Consider the following 22,165-nt stretch of genomic DNA (forward strand, 5'->3'; position numbering starts at 1 on the left):
AAAGAAAGTTGTCATTAAAATTTAAAAAGTCAACTGCTAAATGTCACTATTCATGAACCAAGTGGGTTACTGCATTAGCCTTTTGACTCTGGACAGCTGTAGTCACATTTTTGCTTTGTCATATGTAGAATAAGGAGAAGGATCGTCTTAGCTAATTCCTATATGAACATTAGCCTTAATAAAAAACAATATACAATTAAGCAGTCTGTTCAAAGGCGTCCAGGATTAGGTTAGCAGATGGTCTTGAAGGTCAGAATTGAGAGGCAAAGGCAAAGCTGTACTGAGTACCAGGAATGGAACAGCAGTGGTGCTACATATCAGCACGGAGGAGGATTTGCAGAACTATGTGGAGGTCCAAGACTGGAACAGGAGGAATGCTGCAGGTTTGAACTGAGGTGCACTGGCAGAGCTACATAGGGAGAGACTGTAGAGGCATGCCCTGCTTTAGCAAAGACTATCAGTTTTCTGCAGTCATTGTCAGAATTATGAAAGCCTGCTCAAAAATACTTGAAAAATGGAATAAAAACTCAAAACCTAAAGTCGATGACTCAACAGTTTTATTCAAGTCTGTGTGCTCTGTGGTGAGACAAGGCCTAGATCAGCATTACACTGTAATACAATAATAATTTTAGCCATTGAACCAAGCCTGCTTGGCATCCTTGGTTTACAATTTACAGTACATCCAAAAAAAGGCAGAGAAACGAACAAAAAAACCTGACAACATTAATTAGCTCTTTGCGTCATTTAAATATTATTCTACAACAAAAGAACTTAATACAAAAAACAACTGAAATCCAAGATACACACGATACATTGACACGAAACTGAGGAAAGAGATACAGTAGATTATACACAAGGGTAATCAGCTGATGTGTTAGTTACAGTGAAACAAACCAGACTGATAATAATTTAACTACTTTTTTAAGCTCCAATGGGTCAGAGGCAACAGCTGTGTCACAAATAAAGCTTTTTAAAAAATGAATTCAGTCTTATTTTCCCCAATAGCCTTGCGGCCGAAAAGAAGTAAAGGAAGGCTCCAATAAATCACTTCATTTAACAATAAGTCATCACACACACACACAAATAAGGAAAGAGTGGCCTCAATTATTTTATTTAAACTTTCAGGAGGAAATTTGCATTTGCAGTTTTGACCACTTTGCTGACAAATATACTGTGTACTTTGGGCAAAGAACACCTTCCAGTAATGCTCCCTATAATGACAAATTTGTGAAGACCTTAGATAGGAGAGAGAAGCCACACTGCAAACTGAGGTAATTAGCAGGTCATAATAAAGGCCCAATCCTGCAGGGTGCATGGTGCTTATGAGGTGTCCAAAACCCTTTACTCCTAACTGATTTCAACAGGAGCAGAAAGAGTTCTGCACCTCAAAAGACTGAGCATAAGGGCATGATCGTACAACACTGAAATCTGTTTGCCTGATTCTGTTCTAGTTACTCCAGTTTAATGGCGTTAATCCATACTTACAGCATTGTAATACAGCAGAATCAGGTCAATGGGATTTTTGCCTTTGACTTTAATGAGAGCAAGATCAGCTTCACAGCTAGTAGATAAGGCAAACAGAGGAGAAATATACTGCATAAAAAGAGCAGAAAATATATCCCTGTCTGAGAAGATAATGACCTTTCAGATACACAGAACAGTTTGTATGTAAAAGGACAGTGATTTCCCTGACCTACTCCTTACATATAAACCACTCAACACATCGCTCAGGCAAAACATCTCGGATGCACCAGAAACATCCCCACATTTACAGTGAACAAATTATACAAATCAGCAAATACTGTGCTGGACCAGCAGCAAGTAGCTGAAGGTGGCACAAGAGCTTGATTAGCATCAGACCAAGAGAGGGTATTGACTGTTGCTGGGCTTGGCAACTGTAGCCAAGACAGAACTCTATCCTGAGTGTGTATTCTGCCAGGGGGTGGGGGAAATAAATCTGAGAAAAGGCATCAGGGTTACTGACACTTCTGTCCCCTCACCCACCCACGCCCCTTCACAGCTCACAACCAGCCCACAGGGAAACAGCGCCTCCACTTGTGGCAAAAGAAACCGCCACTTCCAAAAGTGCCTAGTCAATGTAGTAAGAGCTACCATCACAGCAGCAGCCAGCAGATACAATCACACACAAGCTGGCATTTTCTTAAAGCCTTGTTGAGGAACTGGGGGAAGGAGTCACCTGTCAAGTGACAGTCATACACAGCCATTCCTCTAAGGTTATATCTACCCTGCAATTCAAAACCCACATCCGGCCCAGGCCAGCTGACTCAGGCTAAGGGGCTGTTTAACTGCAGTGTAGACATTCAGGCTGGATGCAGACCCTAGAACCCTATGAGGTGGGAAGGTCCGAAAGCTCATCTCAGGCTGCAGCTGGAGCATCTACATCGCACTTAAACAGCTCCACAGCCTGAGCCCTGTGAGCCTGAGTCAGCTGGCACGGGCCAGCCACAGGTGTCTAATTGCAGTTTACACGTATCCTAAGAACAGCAGCCTGGTTAGAACATATAGGAGCACAACCCTCCACTTTAGCACAGAAGATCTCTAAGGGCCGCACTTCAGTTCCATTGACTTCACAGAAAGTGGTTTGCTGAATGGGAATGGATATATGTGCTCAAGAGTTTTGCAGGAACAGGGCCTAAAAGGGTCCACTCATTTCCTTATTGTGTGTATAGCCAATAGGTGGCAGAACCAGAGGAATATCTTTTCTACCTAGATGCTCCCCACTTAAGTGATTTGCCATTGGGACGGTTCCTCTCTGAATTAAACAATGGCCTGCTCTCACCCTAAATTAAACTGATCCACTGGTGAATCTGCTTTGGAGTTCCAGATGCTCAGGCAAAATAACTCTTGCATTAAAAAACTCATCATCCAACCCCAAGATTTAAAACATTTTAGTGTTCGGATTAAATAGACCTTTAGTGCATTTTCAACTTCTAAATAAGGTGCCCAATCCTGAGATGCAGAGACATCTATTGACTTCAATGGGAGCTGCAGGTGCTCAACATCCTTTTTCCACGCAGCACCCTAACCTCTCCCCCAGATGGATCCATTTTAAAGAGGAACACCTTTCAATCTCTGCAAAGCAGAGATCAAATTCAACTGGTACATGGCAGTATGCAATACTGGAACCTCTGTCATGCTGCTGTTTTATTCTCCAGAGTCTAAGATTTAAAAAGGGGAAAAGTCTACCTGTTAAGGTTGCTGAGACAGCCTTGAAAATGTGACCAGAACATTACTGATGCAGCAATATCTGCTTGTGTTTAAGAGCCTGAAACAATGGTTCTGGGAGGCATTAACTATCCATGCAAATACTCAGTGGTAACAGTGCTTAAAACTGGCTATTTCATGTCTCAAAGCATGTGGGAAAGGAGAAGAACCATATTATGAAGATCTCCACAATTTACTGTGTGACAGTTCATTCTGCTGCCACGAATGACTGGACTTGAGCTACTGCCATGCTTTCCCACCTCCATCAAGAAGCCAAACCCAAGATGCTCACTAGAGCATCTAAGATCCCCCTAAATGGAGAATCAAGTTGAAGCCGCCCAGTAGGGATAGGAGCCTTATCGAGGAGAAGTCAAGAACAAAGACATGGGTGTTTTTGACCCAAGTGAGGAGCAGCCAAGCCCAAGGATCCCAGGGAACATAAGTGATCATATTCTGATCATCTGGTATGCGTGGCATTTCATTTGAGCTGAGTTTGGAATAGTTCTGCCACTTCACCCGCAACCCCATTTTCTTCCTTTACTGCTAAGACGCAGATTTTGGAAGGCAAAAGGATATGGTCAGGGCAGGCCTGTACCCACACTTCTACTCTCTCTCCTACTACCTTAAGATGGGAAGCAGTTAAATCTTCCCAGACTTCATAATCTGCTCTTGGGAAGGTCCCAACCAGGAGATTAGGACATCTGCAGGTAAGCAAGCTGCACAAAGGAGGAGAGGTTTAAACTACTCCCAACTGGGATACACAAAACACTTAGCCTGGTCTATTCTGGCATTTTGGCCATCAGTGTAAATATATCCCCTTAAAACTGGGATAAAGCTGCATCAATGCAAATCATGTTGCTCTGGTATATATTGTGTACAGTAGGAGTTTGATCTAGTGCAGCTACAGTGGTGGCTAAAATCCCAAAGTAGGCAAGGCCTTACAAAAGCATTTCTAGATGGTGAGTGGGGTATTTGTCCCAACATGAGACTGTATCTCGCAAAGAATTAAAATAAGCATGCCCCACTGGCTTATCCTCAAACTTACATCAGATCCCCATTTGCTATTTGTTTGTCCAGCTGAATCGTCAACTCCGGAGCTAACAGTGTAATTAAGCAAGAGTCCACATCTAGCCAACATTATAATTCCCATGAGGCACTGTGGCAGCATTTCAAAATGGAAATATTTTGGGGTTTGGGCATTCAAATTTTTGATGAAAAATGTCAACAGTTTCCACAGGAAGTCTTTTTGCGAAAAATGTCTTTATCTGGACTAATTTAGTATTTCGTTTCAATTTTAGATGAAACTATTTTCCATCCAAAAATTGTTTCAAACAGAAAATTTTCAATCAGCCCTACTCGGCAATATAACATCCCCTTGACTCCTCATGAATTACTCAACCACCCAGCATTTCTTTTTATTTTTGGTGGAAAGGTGAAGTTTTTTTATAATATCCACTGCGTTGGGCACTAAGAATACATCATGCTTTCCTAATAGTTGCTGCCCTGGACTCTAACTGCTAGATACTGACACTCAGATGTTCTGGTGATGAGTGCATTAAATATAGATAGATAGATTAAAGGACCAGTATTGTAACTAGAGAAGTGCATCATGGTAATGTGCAGTTCTGCTTTAAAATACATTATATGGCATTTTTTTAATCTGCATGTTTATGTATCTGTATTGTTAACAGCAGTAAAAGCCAATGACTGGTTGGACTGAGGGCAAACTATGGAGGTCATAAACTGCCAAGAAACATGCTGATTATTTTGGGACTCCAGCAGTGGAAAAATAAGCAGAATCTTTTAAATAAAGCACATACATTCTATATTATTTTACATCGTATATCTGAATATCTGAGACCCAACACAATAAGTGTTATCATGCTGTTTTCTATCTTTGCTGTGCCAGCTCATAGCTCACTAGTCCAGTGTTCACTCAAAAAAAAAAAAAAAATCTTTGTGCCTTCCCCCCGTTCTGATCCCTATGAATGGGTGGAGCTTCCTGTAAAAAGCACAAAGCCACTACACTGTCCTCCTTCAAATTCCTCCTTTTATACTCACCTTTGCTGTGATGCCTACAAACCTCTCAACAATGATTAGGCACGTGGTATCTTGTGACTGCTTCTTACTGTACTAAACACAAATCATTTCACTATCGCCTGGTCCATTCCTGCCCTGTCCCCCCACACAGCCTCCATGTTTGTTTTTCTCCATTTTTTGACTCTTTTATGCCTAAATTATAAGCTCCTTTAGGAGCTAGCACTATTATGTGTGTGCAATTTCCTGACCCTAATTTAACCCTAAGGCACTACCACATTTCAAATAAATAGATAATATTAATAATAAATAATAAACTGATGAAGATGGGGGGGATGGAGCAAGCCGTTGAAAGCAGAGATTTAGAACAATAATTGAAAGAAGGTAACTGCTTGCTTATTTTTACCCCAGTAACAGAGACGATTCTGTGCATGTTTCAGTTAATGGGAAGTTATAAACTCTGCAAGTCAGGTATTTGCTCTGACATGCTATGAAGCATACTACAGTACTGAAAGCCACAGTGGTGGTCCTTTCAAAAGAAACAAAACCCTAGAGAGTGGACATGTGAAATATAAAGGAACCTAGGATGCCAAAAAACTTCTTAATTATAAAAAAAGTTAAACTCTGGACTAGGCTTCCAAAGGAGGTTGTGCAATCCCCATCATTGGAGGTTTTTAAGGACAGGTGAGACAGTCAGAGATGGTCCAGATATACTTGGTCCTGCCGCAGAGCACGAGCTGGATTGATGACCTCTTGATGTCCCTACATTTCTATGATCCTTTATACCTAAACCACACAGCATTTGTTCTATGCAGCTCACAAATCAATCCAAGGAACCTACACTGAGTAGGACAATGATGCTCCCAGGCATTTGGAACCAAAACAGTGAGAAATCTCTTCCTCATTCTTGGCAGGAGTTGAACTTCTCCATGTAGAGAGCTGCTGTGGCAGAGAAGCTTCCTCAGAAGGGAAAAGAACAAATCTTATTCTTTATTCTAAGGAAGCAGTATGGTTTTCAGGTGTCTGCAGCTGCCCCACCCGATCAGTGGCAAAAATTTACCTTGAAACTTCATATACGTGTGTTCAGACTGGGAGGGATTATTTAAAACCATAACCTGATGTAGTTCATTTTCTAAAAAGCTATATTCATCTCTCAAAGGAATGGCAAGAAGGCTAAAAACAGATGATCACAAGATAAAGCAGAAGCTAAATGCGCATCATGGTTGCAGTAGATTTGTATCACTGTGCAATAATATTTTACTGCTGGTCGTTATATTTCCTAAAAAAAAAAAAAAAAAGGGTATGCGTTTTTAGATTATCTCCAAAATTTATGAGCAGGTAGTGAGCATCTTTTTCTGGAAAAAGCAGCTCTAAAAAACCCAGGAAACATCAAGATTTCAGAGCTGGTCTTGATTATTCAAGAAGGTGGCAGGATGTCATGTGAGACTTGGGATGCAGTACTAGGCTTGATTCCTGAATCTTTGTCATGTATCTAATGTTGACTTTGACTACAAATATAAATACTAACACCAGGGGGCGGGGAAGAGGAGGGGAAAATCACACTACAAATGGAAGTTAGGTAATGGAAATAAGTCTTCAAAAGGACTTTTTACAAAAATAAAGTGTTCTAAATGGCAATGAACTTGAAGTTCAATTTTTATTCTTTCAACTACCTTAAGATGGCAAACAGCAAACACTTTGATAGAGTGAGAGGTTATCCAGTTTCTCTGTATGTTCTTTACGGGTCTCAACAACAGACTGAGATCTCCACTGTGAATGCTATACTGCCCCCATTGATCACAAGAAGACAATGTACCGCAACAACTGTACCATGGGGGAGAAGGCAACTACTCCTACACTTCTACTTCTATGGCCTGGTCTACACTGCGGGGGGTGGGATCAATCTAAGATACGCAACTTCAGCTACGAGAATAGCATAGCTGAAGTCGACATACCTTAGATCGACTTAGAATCACTTACTTCACGTCCTCGCGGCCGCCGCTCCCCCGTCGACTCCGCTTCCGCCTCTCACCGTGGTGGAATTCCGGAGTCGACGGCAGAGCAATTGGGGATTGATTTATTGTGTCTACACTAGACGCGATAAATCAATCCCTGATAGATCGATCACTACCCGCCGATCCGGCAGGTAGTGTAGACGTACCCTATAGCAATGAAAGGACATAGCCATCACAAAGTTTTGCTAAATCAGAACACCTTCCCCCCCCCCCCCCCCCCACAATGATGCCAATAGATTCATCTCTTAAAAGTGCTAATCTGCATGGTCAGCTAGTCTCAAAAGAATCTATACACTGAGACTCCCTGTCCCATACACAGCAACCACCTGAGGCAACAACAGTATACTGAAAAAAAAAATACCCTAAGAAAAATAATATTGTACTACTGATGAGGAACTCAGAGATGGATGGGATCTCTTTGATGGCAGAGCAGGATCATCTAGCTGGTCTGGGAAGAGGCTGCAGCTACTACCATTCTGGTTTCTTACATAAAGGTCATCTCTCCAATAAAGTGTTTCAGTTTACCAGAGATTAAGCAAAAGAGACCTGTGGTTCTTAGGTTTTGGTTGTTCTGGTTGTACAGGATGAACAAGGAGAACAAAGGACAACCAAAATCTTCCAGGCACCATATTATAAGGGCCCAAGGGAGTTTTTTGATTTCCTAATTCAGCATCTCACTTTGTGAATTAAAGTAACAGAAAAGAGAATGAACTGATGGGACTGGGTCAGCACAGAAACAAAAGAAGAAGAGATCCGCAAAGACAAATGTGGGAGTTACTTTGAAAATGTTATTTATTCAATTCAATTCCTAGATAGCAGTTTTTTAAAAGAGTGGAGTTTCTCAAATATAAATATATTCTCTCATACTACCACTCTATTTGCTGCTGTTATAGCAGATACCAACATTTGCCATTCTTCTCCCTCCCCCCCCCTTCTTGGAAACTATTTTTAAACCTTAACACCTTTTACCCCAGTCTTTTGCCATTATTTTTGGACAACTCAAGTGAAACTCCAGTCATGCGCTTTCCCTTCCTTGCTTGGCAAATGGCACATGAATTATTCAGATGCCAAAGAACTAATATAGTTACCTGAATGGTGGTTTTCCCATAATGAATTTACACTGCCCACCTTCCCCTCCTCAAGAATGATTGGTTAGAACGACACATAAATCCATTATTACATTGAATACTGGGACTGATCTGAGATTTCTCCATTTGGCAACATGTGGTCAAAAGTAGCAATGGGGATTTGTGCTCTTCCAATTGGCTCTCAGCTTCCTAGCACCTAGCGAATTGTACCTAAGAACTCTATTGGAGATTTGGAGCATCCCAGCTAGTGACAAAAGGGCAGAAGAAAAGAGATTAAAGTAGGAAAGACATTAACCCAGGATAGAAGATCTAGGAGTAGGAATAGGACAGGATAAAGAATGGAACTGGTTAGGACGTTAGCTTAATCCAGATACATGTTTTCTACATGATATGAGGCCTCAGTGCCCCATCTGGCTCCCACGGATTTCGATGGAAGCAGGCCATTAGGATTACATACCTGATTTTCCTAGCATTGACAGGGTGAGGAAGAACCTCACTAATGAATACACTGAGTTCTTTCTGCAAGCCAAACATACTGTCTGGTTCCTAATGCTGATGGCTTTGTTATACATCATCAGTGTGGAGAGCTTGCTTTTGAGGTCACACACAACTCAACAGAAAGAGTGAATTACTGTTCTAGCTACAGGTCCACTCACACAAAGGGACTACATTATAGTATATAAATTAGATTAGATGGAATGTGTCAGAGTTCCAGATGAAAACTGCATCTGAGGAGCATTTAACAAAGAATTTATTAGAGACTATAAAATCCAAGCATGTGTGGGCCAGGTGCTTCTGCCGGGGTAGTGGGTAGATGCCAGACCAACCCTGCCATAAGAATGGGATTCAGTGAAGCAAATCTCCAAATATTTGCTATTTCTCCCACTTGGACAGCCTTGGGAAAATACCAAACACCAGTGCCTGATATACTGTAATACTTGGGATCTCAGGATCCAGGTTAATACTGGGATATATACCAATATACAACATTTGTCAAGCTCTGTGAGGTCAAATACAGAGACTTTGATATGATCATTTTTGCTTATTGCCATTTCAAACTGCAACAACAAGATAAGGAAGACTACAGAAAATCCCCACAGCAAAAGTCAGCAGCTTTGAGTTGCCCAGTTACATCCAACTGCAGACAAAAATCAGACAGTCAGACAATACATTTTCAATAGAGGCAGCACCATTATATGATCTCAGTAGCATCCCTCCATTTTATCTGTCTTCAAAGTGCATTCTCAGTGCAAGTAGTAGGATTGACTCTAAAGGGGCTTACTGCCCCCTAATGGATTTCATGCTAAGACCAGAACTCTTGTTTCAGTTCATACGCTGCAGGTTTGGTTGTTTTAAGTTCAGTTCTGCATAGTGGAACTGTGCTGTCCTGGCTCTGCCCCTCAACATCTATGTCCAATAGCATCCGCTCCTCTACAGGAATACCCACCTGGAAAGGAAGCAGAGCAGGAAGTCCTGGCCTCTCCTCTACGGTGCTGCTGCTACTAGCAAAGCAGGAGTCCAGATTGCTTGGGGTGTCAGTACTTGAACTGTTGGCAGAGGATTCACCCCTAGCTTGGCTGGGTGACACAAACCACCAGGGATCAAGCCGCTGCCGATTGGCTGAAGGGCGTGGCCTTGGCAAGAACTCCAAGGTCTTGGGTCTTTCCAGTGTGGAGTCCTGCTGTGCATTCCAGCGTCTTGGGGTTGGAGGAAAGACAAGGTTGGGGTCTGGCAGGCGAGGGACCTCATTTGGATCTCGGCTTGGGCTGGGAGTTTTTAATACACCTATCCAAAAAGGGAGAGAAAGAGAGAGAAAGAAGACACATCAGTTAGATAGATACCTTAAATAGCTCCAACTTGACTTTAATGCCCAGATACACTAAAGGCATGTGCAAAAATAAGATAATATATCCAAAATTCAGAACCCCTCAGTTTTCATCTGAAACACTATATGTGAGGTAGACCACTGGGAGCTTGGGGGAGCTTTGACCCTTTCCCCCAGAAAATTTTGGTATTGCATTAATAAATATAGGAAACACTGAGTTGAGAATAGAAGTTCCAATATGGACAAATTATTAAAAAGGGGACAACATAGTTTTCCAAACAACAAAGAAGTCTATGCCCCTGTTGTATTGATTTGAGATAAGGGACTGGTCCACTGGCTCCTGGACTATTCTGGACACACTAGTGAGATACAGCTGCTCCAATGCTATATAATCAGATCACTTAAAGCTCGAGTAGGAAACCTTAATCTTGTCACTCAGTGGTTCTGGGATGCTTCACTCTATCATCTTAATGTTCATTTAATGTATTTTAATAGAATATACATAATAAGCATAATGTCTCATCATATGAATTTGTATATGGTGAAGAATTCCAAAGCAGAATTTATTGTTCAGTAAATGAAGTTTTAAGTTTTCACTAAAGCTATTTTTATGAGCATAAATGACTATGTTAACTTGTATCTCACTACAGACCCTGATACAATAGGCCATTGTCCTGGCAGGCTGCAGTTGTTCTAAGTAGCTACAGCCACTTAGATCAGAGAACAATTCCAGTGTTTCTCCCCCCCGTAGTAGTAAGGAATTTGGGATGTTGTGGAGGCTCAGTCTCTGGTAAAGGTTTGGCGGCAGAGCACACCTTGTACTCCCCAACACGAACCCTCTTGCCAATGAACAAAAAGTGGCACCAGCTCAGTCCAGAAGGCCTCACGTCCATTTTTTGTTGGCTTTCAGAATAGAAGTTGCCTTGAAAGCATAAGGGGAACTTAAGGAAGGGTAAAGCGTGAAGGTGGAATCCTCAGGAACAAACAACAGAAGTGACATTATACTTGGATAATGCCTTCTGTCCAAGAAACTAATGTAGTAAGCCTCACAATACCCTTTGATGAGGAAAGAGAGACAGAGAGGTTATGTGACTTGCCCAAAGTTGCACAGTGAATCAGTGGTGACACCAGGCCTAAACTGATTAGAGCAGGGGTTCTCAAACTTCATTGCACCACAACCCCCTTCTGACAACTCCCTTCTAACAATCCCAGGAGGGGGAACCGAAGCTGAGTCTGCTTGAGCTCTGCTGCCCCAGGTGGGGTCGGGGGGCCAAAGCCAAAGCCCCAGGGTTTCAGCCCTAGACAAGGGGCCTGTAACCTGAGCCCTGCCAGCCAGGGCTGAAGCCCTCAGGTTTTGGCTTCAACCCCAGGCAGTGGGGCTTGGGCTTTGGTTTCGGTTTCGGCCCTGTGCCCGAGCAAGTCTAAGCCAGCCCTGGCGACCCCATTATAGCAGGGTCATGACCCACTTTGAGGTCCCAACCCACAGTTTGAGAACCGCTGGATTAGAGTATTATTTTATTTATTAGTAGTATAAAGGTAATGCCTAGGAGCCTTTGCCACAGACCACTGTGCTAGGCGCTATATAAATAGAGTATTCACTCTCTCGGTGAACAAAGGCACAAGAGGGAGGGATAGGGGAACCACTGCACTAACTGTCTGGCCTTCATTCTGAAGACTGAGAAAGAGGAGGAGGAGGAGAAACTTACCTGCGCCCAGTGCACCAGTTAAACAGTTACTGGAAGTGCACCCACTGGGAGAGCACCCATTGGCAACCAGTCCAGCCGCTTTGATGGCCCCATCAGAAGGGGTTCGCCTGTGCCCCCTTTGCTGGGTATGGGAAGAGAGAGTCACATGTGTGGGAGTCAGGGATTGGTTGGGGTCCTGCTTGAACCTCTCAATGCGTACATTGACCAGCGGATTAGTAACTACTGGCAAGGGAGCCTTGACTGTCACAGGGCTGACGGGCATCTCATACACCACAATCTCATCACTGTCTGAGCGCAGCAGAGAGCGGGTGGAGTTACATTCAGAAATGGAAGACAGGGAGAGGAGGGTCAGTGAGGTGGAGGGCTCGCCCAGCAGCAACAGGGGGTCCTCTTTCTTGAAGAGCTTCCGGGAAGGTGGGCTGGTGCTTCTGCGTGGGCGCCCAGCCCGCTGGAAAATACTGTCGCGCTTCTTCTTCTCCTCCTTGGGTGGTTCCAGCTCATCCTGGGTCAGCAACTGGCACTTGCCTGCCTCCAACAGATCAAAGCCTAGGCCTGCAGCAGCCAGCACTGCTCCACAACCGAGCAAGGCAACCTCCCACCGCTTATGCTGGGAGCCACCCCGCTTAAGGCTATTGGTCGGGGTGAGCTGAGGGGTGCTTGTAGCAGAATTCATGGGGGTGGACTCCTCATTGGCATCACTGGGTGGGCCATCCAAGTCTCCGCTCTTCTGAAATGGGATGCAGAGGTACGATGGGGTGCGCCCAGGTGAAGGGTGCACTTCGTCTCCATTAAGACACTCGTTGTCTTCATCCTCTGCAAAGCAAATGAAAAATACTTTGTGTTGGCATAACATTTTCACTAGAGAATCACAACATGCCTTACAAACATGAATGGATTAAGCTTCACAAAGCATGCAAAGGAGGAAATGCCTTCATCTGAGCACTAACTGTTTAACCATAGTCAAATGTGAATAGGTTCTTCTGTCCAAGCTAGGCAATCCAAGACTGCACAAAAAGCTGGCCCTTGTGGATGTGAATCCAGCTCGCAAAGCTGGTGCAGGCTGGGAGCACTGACAAGGTGCTGACCAAGAGTAGCATTTCTGAAAAGAGCTCCTCAGCCCTCCCAGCTGCAGTAGATTTACACATAAGGACATGTTTAGAAAGGCAGGGAAGGAGACAAGAACCACTCCCCACAGTACTTCCTGTAAGTGATCTATCCCTATATTGCAGCACCCAAATATCCGTTCCCAACAGCATTATTAACAAGAAAGATCACAAAGTTTTTAAGGAGTGCAGAGCTACCACAGAGAACAGAGAGCTGGACAGTGGTTTTGAGAGGTTTGGGGTAAGAACTGGTGAGCTGCAGAGTGAGTGTGGAGAGATGGGAGGGGAGTGAACACACATAGAAAATCCAAAAGATGAGATGAGAGAGGGCAATCCTTGTGGACATTAAGGTGAAATAGTGAGCCACCAAAGTGAAGACATTGGAGTAAGATGCCTTGGATGAATAGAATTGCTCACGCAGGGATGCGTGCACGTGTGTGAAATAAAGTACGTGGTCTGCCCTTACCCATCTCTGCTAGGCTGGTGAATCCTGGCAAGGCAGGTGTAGTTCTCTGGACTTTCCCTAGATTTGGAGCACTAGATGACCATTGTTTGTATCCATCTACCAGAGACTTCAGGCTGGAGGAGGAAAAGACAGGGAAAAAATATGTATTACACAAGACTAATATAATGGAGTTCAAAAAAAGAATTAAATAAGTTAATGAAGGATGACTAATAGCCATTGATGAACCTAAGATAATCAGGGATGCAACCCCATGCTCTAGGCATCCCTGAACCTCTGACTGCTAGAACCTGAGACTGGGGATGGATCACTTGATGAATTGGTTCTGTTCACTCCCTCTGAAGCATCTGGCACTGATCACTGTCAGAAGACAGGCTACTAAGCTAGACGGACCATAGGTCTGACCTAGTATGGCCATTCTTATGATTCTTCTCCCCTACATTTCCAAATACTATTCTATTTAGGACTGCAAGCCTGGGCCAATTCATCTCCACATAGACAGAGCTAATGCCCTCCTGAAGTAAGACATTTTGAAACAATGACATGTTTCCACCACTAAAAAAAAAAAAAAGAAAAAGCATCTCTCCTACTGTACTGACAGTGTGGCAAGCACAGGGATGTCTGCTGAGAGTCAATGATGTGTGGGGGTGCAGGACTTTACAAAATATCATTTTAGCAGAACATGCAGAGGCAATTATAGAAGATACAGAAACTAAGCAAAACTCAGTTTTTACCAAAATGTTGCAACTTCCATCTTAAGGCAGGTGCAACAATATATATCGAGCAAAGAAAATTAATCAATCTCCAAGAATATTTCTGCATAAAACAAAGCAATAATGAAAGCTGAAAAATCACTGCAGGGAATGGGATGTGCCAAAATCATGCCTTGTATATTTAACCCTTTCAAAAAAACAACAACCAATTTTAGAGCAACCAGTTAACAGTGATAATAGTCAAACATGTAACACCAGTGCACCTGGGAATGACTATATTATAGACCCAACAGTCAATGCACCCATATACTGTATAATTGTATCATTCATTTTCTTCTAAATATGGGCCAGAACTAAAAGCTCTAATCCAAACTCAAACTTTAGGGGAGTTAGGATCTGCAGCCAAAATTTTTGTGGCCCAGATGGATCTTTATTTTCTATCCACACAAGCTTGTTACCATCACATTGTTTACTTCCTAGGGCCACTGTCAAGCCACTGAGAATGTTGAATCTATCTCCCCTTGTAAGTATTCTCACACTTCTTATCAAACTGTCTGTACTGAGCTATCTGGATTATCACTTCAAAAGTTTTTTTTTTTTTTTTAACTTAATTGGCCTCTCAGAGTTGGTAAGACAACTCCCACCTGTTTATGCTCTCTGTATGTGTGTATATATATCTCCTCAATATATGTTCCACTCTGTATGCATCCGAAGAAGTGGGCTGTAGTCCACGAAAGCTTATGCTCTAATAAATTTGTTAGTCTCTAAGGTGCCACAAGTACTCCTGCTCTTTTTGAGGATACAGACTAACACGGCTGCTACTCTGAAACTTGGAACTTTCAGTGGTGCAACTTTTTGGCACATCAGCAAGGATATCAGCACCCATTAATTGTCTTGTACTATCTGGACTTGTAGATTTGAAATGACTCCCTTCAAACTTCTAAAGTTATACATGTCACACTTAGGTGAAAAGCTAAGACCCAGCAAAGAAAGTCAGAAGCTGAGAGAGAGGAGATCTAACCATGCCAGTAAGTCAAGGTCAGCAATCTCACTGTACTATGGATGTGTACAAATTAACTCAATGGGCTGGGAAAGAGCATGTTTAATGGACAGAGAATGAGAATGCAGATCAGGAGATCTGGGTTATATTCCTAGCTGTGTTGTTAACTTGTGTGATCTCTGGGAAGTCACATAATTCTCCTGTGCTTGTTTCACAAATCTATAAAATGGGAATGATACCGACCTCCTTCCGGGGTTCTCATGAAGCTTAATTCATTACTGGAGGCACTCTGCACTTTTTAGCGCCTTTCACCTAGGATCTGGATCTCAAAGTATTATTATTACAGATTTCATTGTGGGAATATGGATTTCCTTTACTCTCTAGTTAATTAAAGTGCTCCTGTAGTTCACTGGACAGAGGACTATCTTTTTGGAGCAAGATTGCAAAGTCTACATTTGATTTTGCACATGATCAGTTCGGTGATGACTGTTGTATTACCTTAGAACCACAAATATTTCCAATTTAGGGGCATAGTTTTAAATTACATTAAAAACATTCTGTTCTCATTGGTCTTGAGATATTATCATTCATCCACATTAATCACTCCCACTAGAGTGTGTGCAATATCCTTCCATGAGTTTGAATCCAGTCAGCGCAATGTTGATCTTATGCCCCAATGGAAGGCATCCATGTGACTTAGCAACAAGAGTGTGACTGGTGGGGTGACCAATACAAGGACAAAATTATATGTCATGATTTATTCATCCCAAGATGTGCTGTAACTATGTGATAAAACAACCTGGTAGCTTTAGTTATATTTAAGCATCCCATCTATATATACACACCTGGATAAATAAACACAGAGAAGGAGACATTAAGGAATGGATAGATGGTGAATGCAAGCAAAAAGAAGAGGGAGCACTATGCTCACCCCAAAGGTAAATGCCAAGGTCTTTTATAAGGTATACAGACAATTAGTATGGAATCTTTCTCCATGGAGTTGGAAGGGTATGTACTAGGTTCTCAATGTATACAGACAGTAAACAGCAAAACAGTGAATAATGCACAACTATTGTCAGTCTAGCCTTCACCTTCGTCCTGATATCCCTGAAGATTACAGGGGTGTTCTGGGCTGCCCTTTGTGGCACAGCACGACACATCAACTTCTTCTGCTTCTCTATGCCTCCTTCTAGACACAGCTTCCTTCATAAAAAAGCAGAGGTCGAAGATTCATTGGCACTGAAAGTGAGCCTTACTTTGAATATGAAGACTAGGAGTGATCAGAATAATTCCAAGACTTTGCTGAAGTTGACTAATTATTATTTTCACTTCATTCTTACATTCTTTTACCATTTCACTCCCATCCAAATTACAAACATTGCTACCCACAGTCCCTGCAGGCCTGACAAGGAGAATGCTACACAATATACACGCCACTAGGGTGCGCTTGAAAGCAGTTCAATATATATATTCCACTTGCTAAAGCACATCACCTCTGGAACAGTACTAGTTGACAGCACTAGCAGCCGAACTACCTACTTTACCCCCGAACCCTGGCACCTTTTGCGCAGGGGAGGGGAGGAATCTAGGTTTAGATTTTTTCAGTAGCCTATTTGGGTGGGAAAGTTGATAGGGTATTCATATATTTATGTTATGAGAAAGTAGTAACTACATTTGTCCTCCTCAGCCTCCCTTCCCACTAGAAAACCCATTATCCCTCTCCTTGGGAATTCCTACAAGCTCCTTCTTTAGCCTGTGAGTTGATTAGATCTCATTTGGTCAGTAAATTGCCAAACGTGTAATGGGATCCTTAATAATGTCTCATCTGAAAGAGAGAGTCTCCAACAGTACACTGTCCTTTAAACACCATGCTGGGGCATTGCTACAGTCCTGACGCAGGAAAGTGTGTCTGCTACTGAATTTCCAACACCACTTTTTGCAGGAAAAGGATTTTCTTTGAAAGTCCCTCATCTATGTATTGATCAGGTTATGTCCTGCTTGGCTTGCGAGATCTGAAAAGGATCACAGCTCAATGGCCTATAGCTACCATAAATCGATAAATGTCACCTTCAGTCCAACAGAACATTAAAATCACACAAACACTAACAACCCAACTGCGGGTGTGAAAACCTGAAAGTGTCTATCCCTAGACAGAACAAAAATCTCCCATGTCACAACAGCAGGCTGAGGCCAGGTCACTATCAGCTGACTTGATTCATAGATTCTAGGACTGGAAGGGACCTCGAGAGGTCATCGAGTCCAGTCCCCTGCCCGCATGGCAGGACCAAATACCATCTAGACCATCCCTGATAGACATTTATCTAACCTACTCTTAAATATCCCCAGAGATGGAGATTCCACAACCTCCCTAGGCAATTTCTTCCAGTGTTTAACCACCCTGACAGTTAGGAACTTTTTCCTAATGTCCAACCTAGACCTCCCTTGCTGCAGTTTAAGCCCATTGCTTCTTGTTCTATCCTTAGAGGCTAAGGTGAACAAGTTTTCTCCCTCCTCCTTATGACACCCTTTTAGATACCTGAAAACTGCTATCATGTCCCTCTCAGTCTTCTCTTTTCCAAACTAAACAAACCCAATTCTTTCAGCCTTCGTTCATAGGTCATGTTCTCAAGACCTTTAATCATTCTTGTTGCTCTTCTCTGGACCCTTTCCAATTTCTCCACATCTTTCTTGAAATGCGGTGCCCAGAACTGGACACAATACTCCAGCTGAGGCCTAACCAGAGCAGAGTAGAGCGGAAGAATGACTTTTCATGTCTTGCTCACAACACACCTGTTAATACATCCCAGAATCATGTTTGCTTTTTTTGCAACGGCATCACACTGTTGACTCATATTTAGCTTGTGGTCCACTATAACCCCTAGATCCCTTTCTGCCGTACTCCTTCCTAGACAGTTTCTTCCCATTCTGTATGTGTGAAACTGATTTTTTTCTTCCTAAGTGGAGCACTTTGTATTTGTCTTTGTTAAACTTCATCCTGTTTAACTCAGACCATTTCTCCAATTTGTCCAGATCATTTTGAATTATGACCCTGTCCTCCACAGCAGTTGCAATCCCTCCCAGTTTGGTATCATCCGCAAACTTAATAAGCGTACTTTCTATGCCAATATCTAAGTCGTTATTATAGTGGGGCTCAGAATTAGAAGACTAAGGGTTTCCATCAGACACCCTAAAATAAATATCACAAACTCACAATGTAAATGTCATGACGCTGTTCCAAGTTATGTTCAGCCTTAATCAGTCCCTGCCAGTTCAGCATATCAGCCTATCAGGTATGCATATCTCTGCAGTTCATAGACAAGCTTTAAAAAGGATAAAAATAATCACTGTCATTTTTCAGCGACTGGCTTTATATAAACCTGAATTTAGAGTGCAGGTTTTTGTTTTTTCCCTCCCCCAAGAGCTCTGGCTACCAGCCCCAGGTAGCTGGGGCGCGTGCAAAAGGAACATGCTCACCTGGAAGGGGAGGATTAAAAAGGACAGACAGAGCCTCACCACCCAGGCTCAGGTTCTCCTTCCCCCTCCCTCAATCTCACAGGGAGGCAACCTAGGCTCTCCTTCTTCCCCCCAGCCAATCCCTCACCTGGAGGTGGCGGGGCTCCAGCTGTCAGCCCAGGGGTGGCAGCAGCAGCCCAGAAGTAAGGGTGGCAATGAGGCACTAAGTCTGCTGTGAAAAGTGATATTGACAAATATCACTTTTCACATTGCCACCCTTACTTCTCTGCTGCTGCTGGCATGGTGCTGCCTTCAGAGCTGAGCACCAGTGAGCAGCTGATGCTCTCCGCTCTGCCTTCAGAGCTGGGTGGTGGTAAATGTATTTGTGTTGGGGGGCGGAGAGGGGGAGTCTAGCTTCAACTTCCAGCCATTGAAGTTCTCTCTTTCACTGATAAATTGAAGAGCTCATTATCAAACATTTGTTCACCATGTAAGTACTTATATGGTAATCAAGTCATCCCATAACCTTCTCTTTATTAAGCTAAAGAGATTGAGCTCCTTGAGCCTATCACTATAATACGGGTCTTTTAATCCTTTAATCATTCTCGTGGCTCTTCCCTGAAGCCTCTCCAATTTATCAATTTGTTACTGTGACTTTTTTTTTTTTTAAATCCCTGTTGGAAAAGATATGGCAAAGGATAAAGGAGATAAGGATTCAAGATGCCTTGGCAGAGAGCTATGTAGGCAACTGAAATGACAAGAATGTTGCTGGCCAGGATTAAAGAGCACTGGCACAGCTCTGTGGGAAAAGCTTGCAAGGGAATTTTTCACCTATGTCTGGCACTTAAGTGAGTGAGCCTTAAAATTTACCTTTAACTAACCAAAAAGAAAATAAAAATGGGGAGTGTGCCTCAGAGTGACTACAACTTATTGCAGCTCTGTTTGCTTTAAAGAGCCTCTCAGTCTGGCATGATTTCAAAGAGCAGCAAGGGCTCATCATATATTCACTTCATTGCCCATTCAGCAAAACAGTCACCATGTTCCAGATGCTGCTCTGTACAATGCTGTAACCTTATTGAGTTCCTCTGTAAGAGATGAACAGTCAGTCACAGAGATAGCATCTCAGTTTTGCAGGGAACAGGATTAAGTTAATTTCAACCACTTTTAGCAAACTGGCAAATCCCATCCTCCTAGCTCCCTGTGCACAATAGATGCTTCACCCTTTCCAGCTGTTGTTTTGCAGGGGAAGAAGTGGAAGAGAAGAAGAGGTTTTAGAATCATAGAATATCAGGGTTGGAAGAGACCTCAGGAGGTCGTCTAGTCCAATCCCCTGCTCAAAGCAGGAACACCAACACCAACTAAATCAGAGTTCCAACTCTCTCAGAGTTCCAACAAAAGGCTTCTGGACTTCAAGGCAGAAGCATTTTTCTACCATCAACATTTTTTCCTCCACCTTTTAAATGTAATGTTGGTGAAAGACATGGGACTGTGTGATAAATAAAGGCATTAATTCTCAAGAGTTATCTACAGAACAGATACAGCCTGAGCAGTGGCCATGCAAGCTCTCTCCACACTGCCCTGCTAATTTGCCTCAAAAGCCTGGGCTAGAAAGACCACCGTTTAAGGGAGATTGTAATTTAATTTCCATGGACCATTCAATCCTTGGCTTTTCTGCAGGGGGCAATCAATGCCAATTTTGGTGGGCAGGTTTGTTATATGGACACTTGTCTTCCAGGAATTTGGCAAACTAAGACACCAGACTCATTTCAGATAGGCTACTGACCAGCTATCAGATTTTTTCCCATTACAAATCTGGGCTGCATCCAGACTAGCAACCTAGGGGTGAAAGGCTCTATATCCAAACTTCAAACCTATGAGGCATCAAGTCACCTCAGATATTTTAAGCATATCATTAAAAATAAATACTAATCTTTTAAGCAGCATCACAAAAATGCTGAGGTTTGACTCCTGTATACAATCTTCACGTAAGACTGGAACCACAGAGTAGAAATCAACAGCAGCAGACTTGGCACAACATCTCTACAAGTATACATATACTTTTTAAAAAGGCTGAAAAAATATCTACCTGGTTCCTCTAGTCCCAGCTTAATACTAACTTCTACACAAGAGAAGGAAAATATGTATTCAAAGGGTGTAAATATGAAGGATGGAGAAGAATATTTCAGGGTAGTCCAAAGGGGGTATAATTAGAAGCTGGAGGATATCGAGCTACAGAAAATTTAGACTGATATCAGGAAAAGACTAAAACTACCCTGGACAAAGTACTGGAAAGCACATTGAAAAGAACAGCGCTGCACTGGACCTCTGAGGATGGATTAGATGGGACTTTACCTGTTTCTTCTATCTCTAATGTCTGAGAGACAATGGATAAATAATTATTTCAGCTGAAAATTGTGGCAGATCTGCAGGACAGAGATGGAGTTTTACCAGGCAGCCCTTCTGAGAACCAAGTGCTCATAAGCAGCTTTAAAGTTCAGAAAACTTTGGCATTCACACTTCCCCCTGGACCAAGTCCTGTTTGTTCTTACCCATCTTCTCCTGCAGCTAGCTCCTTATGACAAAGAGAACTTGGTCCCCAGGTACGCCCTTTCTTCTTCTGGCTTCTCTTCTCTTCCTCTTCTCCTTCCTCCTTCTGTAAGACTGAGTTGCATCCCCATGCTTTGCTGTTTTCGCCAGGTGTCACTATGGAAACCAATAAGGGGAGGGGAGGAGAAAGGATGGGCACGTGGGGCAGGAAAAACACAAAATGCTGCCTGCACCTCTTGAGTGGCAATGTAGCACTCTTCAGCACTGGAGAAAAGAGAAGCAAGGCACAATGCTAAAGACCCTGAAGGAAATGTATTAACACTACTTAATCAACCACCTGAAGAGTGTGAAGTGCTCACCAACATCAAACGATTTAGCCACACAACACCCACATGACACAGATAGATTTGTTTTAATCCTTATTTTAGAGATGGAGAAACTGGCACAGAAGTTAAGTAGCTTGCCTAGGGGTCACACAGGAAATCAGTGGCAAAGTAGGGAATAGAACACAAATCCAAAAGAGGTTTGGCAAAAGCAATGGCTGTGTAATCCTCCCTCATCATGCCTCAACTCTGAGCTGGAAAGAGCACCTTGAGAGGCCTTCATAGCCTATTTAATCCTTGGATTCTCTTCTAAAACTGCCAACAAGAGAATAGAAATCCAACTCTCATGATGCTGAGACCCACACTAATCACTAGGCTACACTGCCGTCATATTGCCCCTGTAAGGTCTCCACTTCCTGGCTGCTTGTTATGACAGGGCCACATTCCCACACCAATTGCTTTCATTTTTCTTGAAATGTTTTTACCAAACAATTTCCATTCCTTTGCCACACACTTCTCTTTCAGCCTATCCAGCTGATCCACCTCAAAAATACATTCTGAACTTGCAAACATATTCCATACATTCAGTTACAGCAAGCAGGCTGTATCCCCGAGAAATATACTTCCAATGCAATCAATCAGCAAGTGCCCAGAAACACAAACAAGT

General features: G+C 42.8%; 1 protein-coding gene across 1 annotated transcript in view; it reads right to left on the reverse strand.

The window, feature by feature from the left end:
* Positions 1–540: 540 nt before the first annotated feature.
* The window catches only part of MAP3K9 (mitogen-activated protein kinase kinase kinase 9), a 76,455-nt gene continuing 54,830 nt past the window's right edge, over positions 541–22,165 (reverse strand). The window contains exons 8-11 of the mRNA XM_008172558.4: positions 21,178–21,331; positions 13,466–13,578; positions 11,897–12,709; positions 541–10,150 (exon numbers count right to left, since the gene is read on the reverse strand). Of these exons, the coding sequence (XP_008170780.2) occupies positions 9,669–10,150; positions 11,897–12,709; positions 13,466–13,578; positions 21,178–21,331 (1,562 nt within the window). The 3' untranslated portion in view covers positions 541–9,668. The remainder of the gene's footprint in view (positions 10,151–11,896; positions 12,710–13,465; positions 13,579–21,177; positions 21,332–22,165) is intronic.

The sequence above is a fragment of the Chrysemys picta genome, chromosome 4 (assembly GCF_011386835.1).
Source record: "Chrysemys picta bellii isolate R12L10 chromosome 4, ASM1138683v2, whole genome shotgun sequence".
In the NCBI taxonomy this organism is placed as follows: Eukaryota; Metazoa; Chordata; order Testudines; family Emydidae; genus Chrysemys; species Chrysemys picta.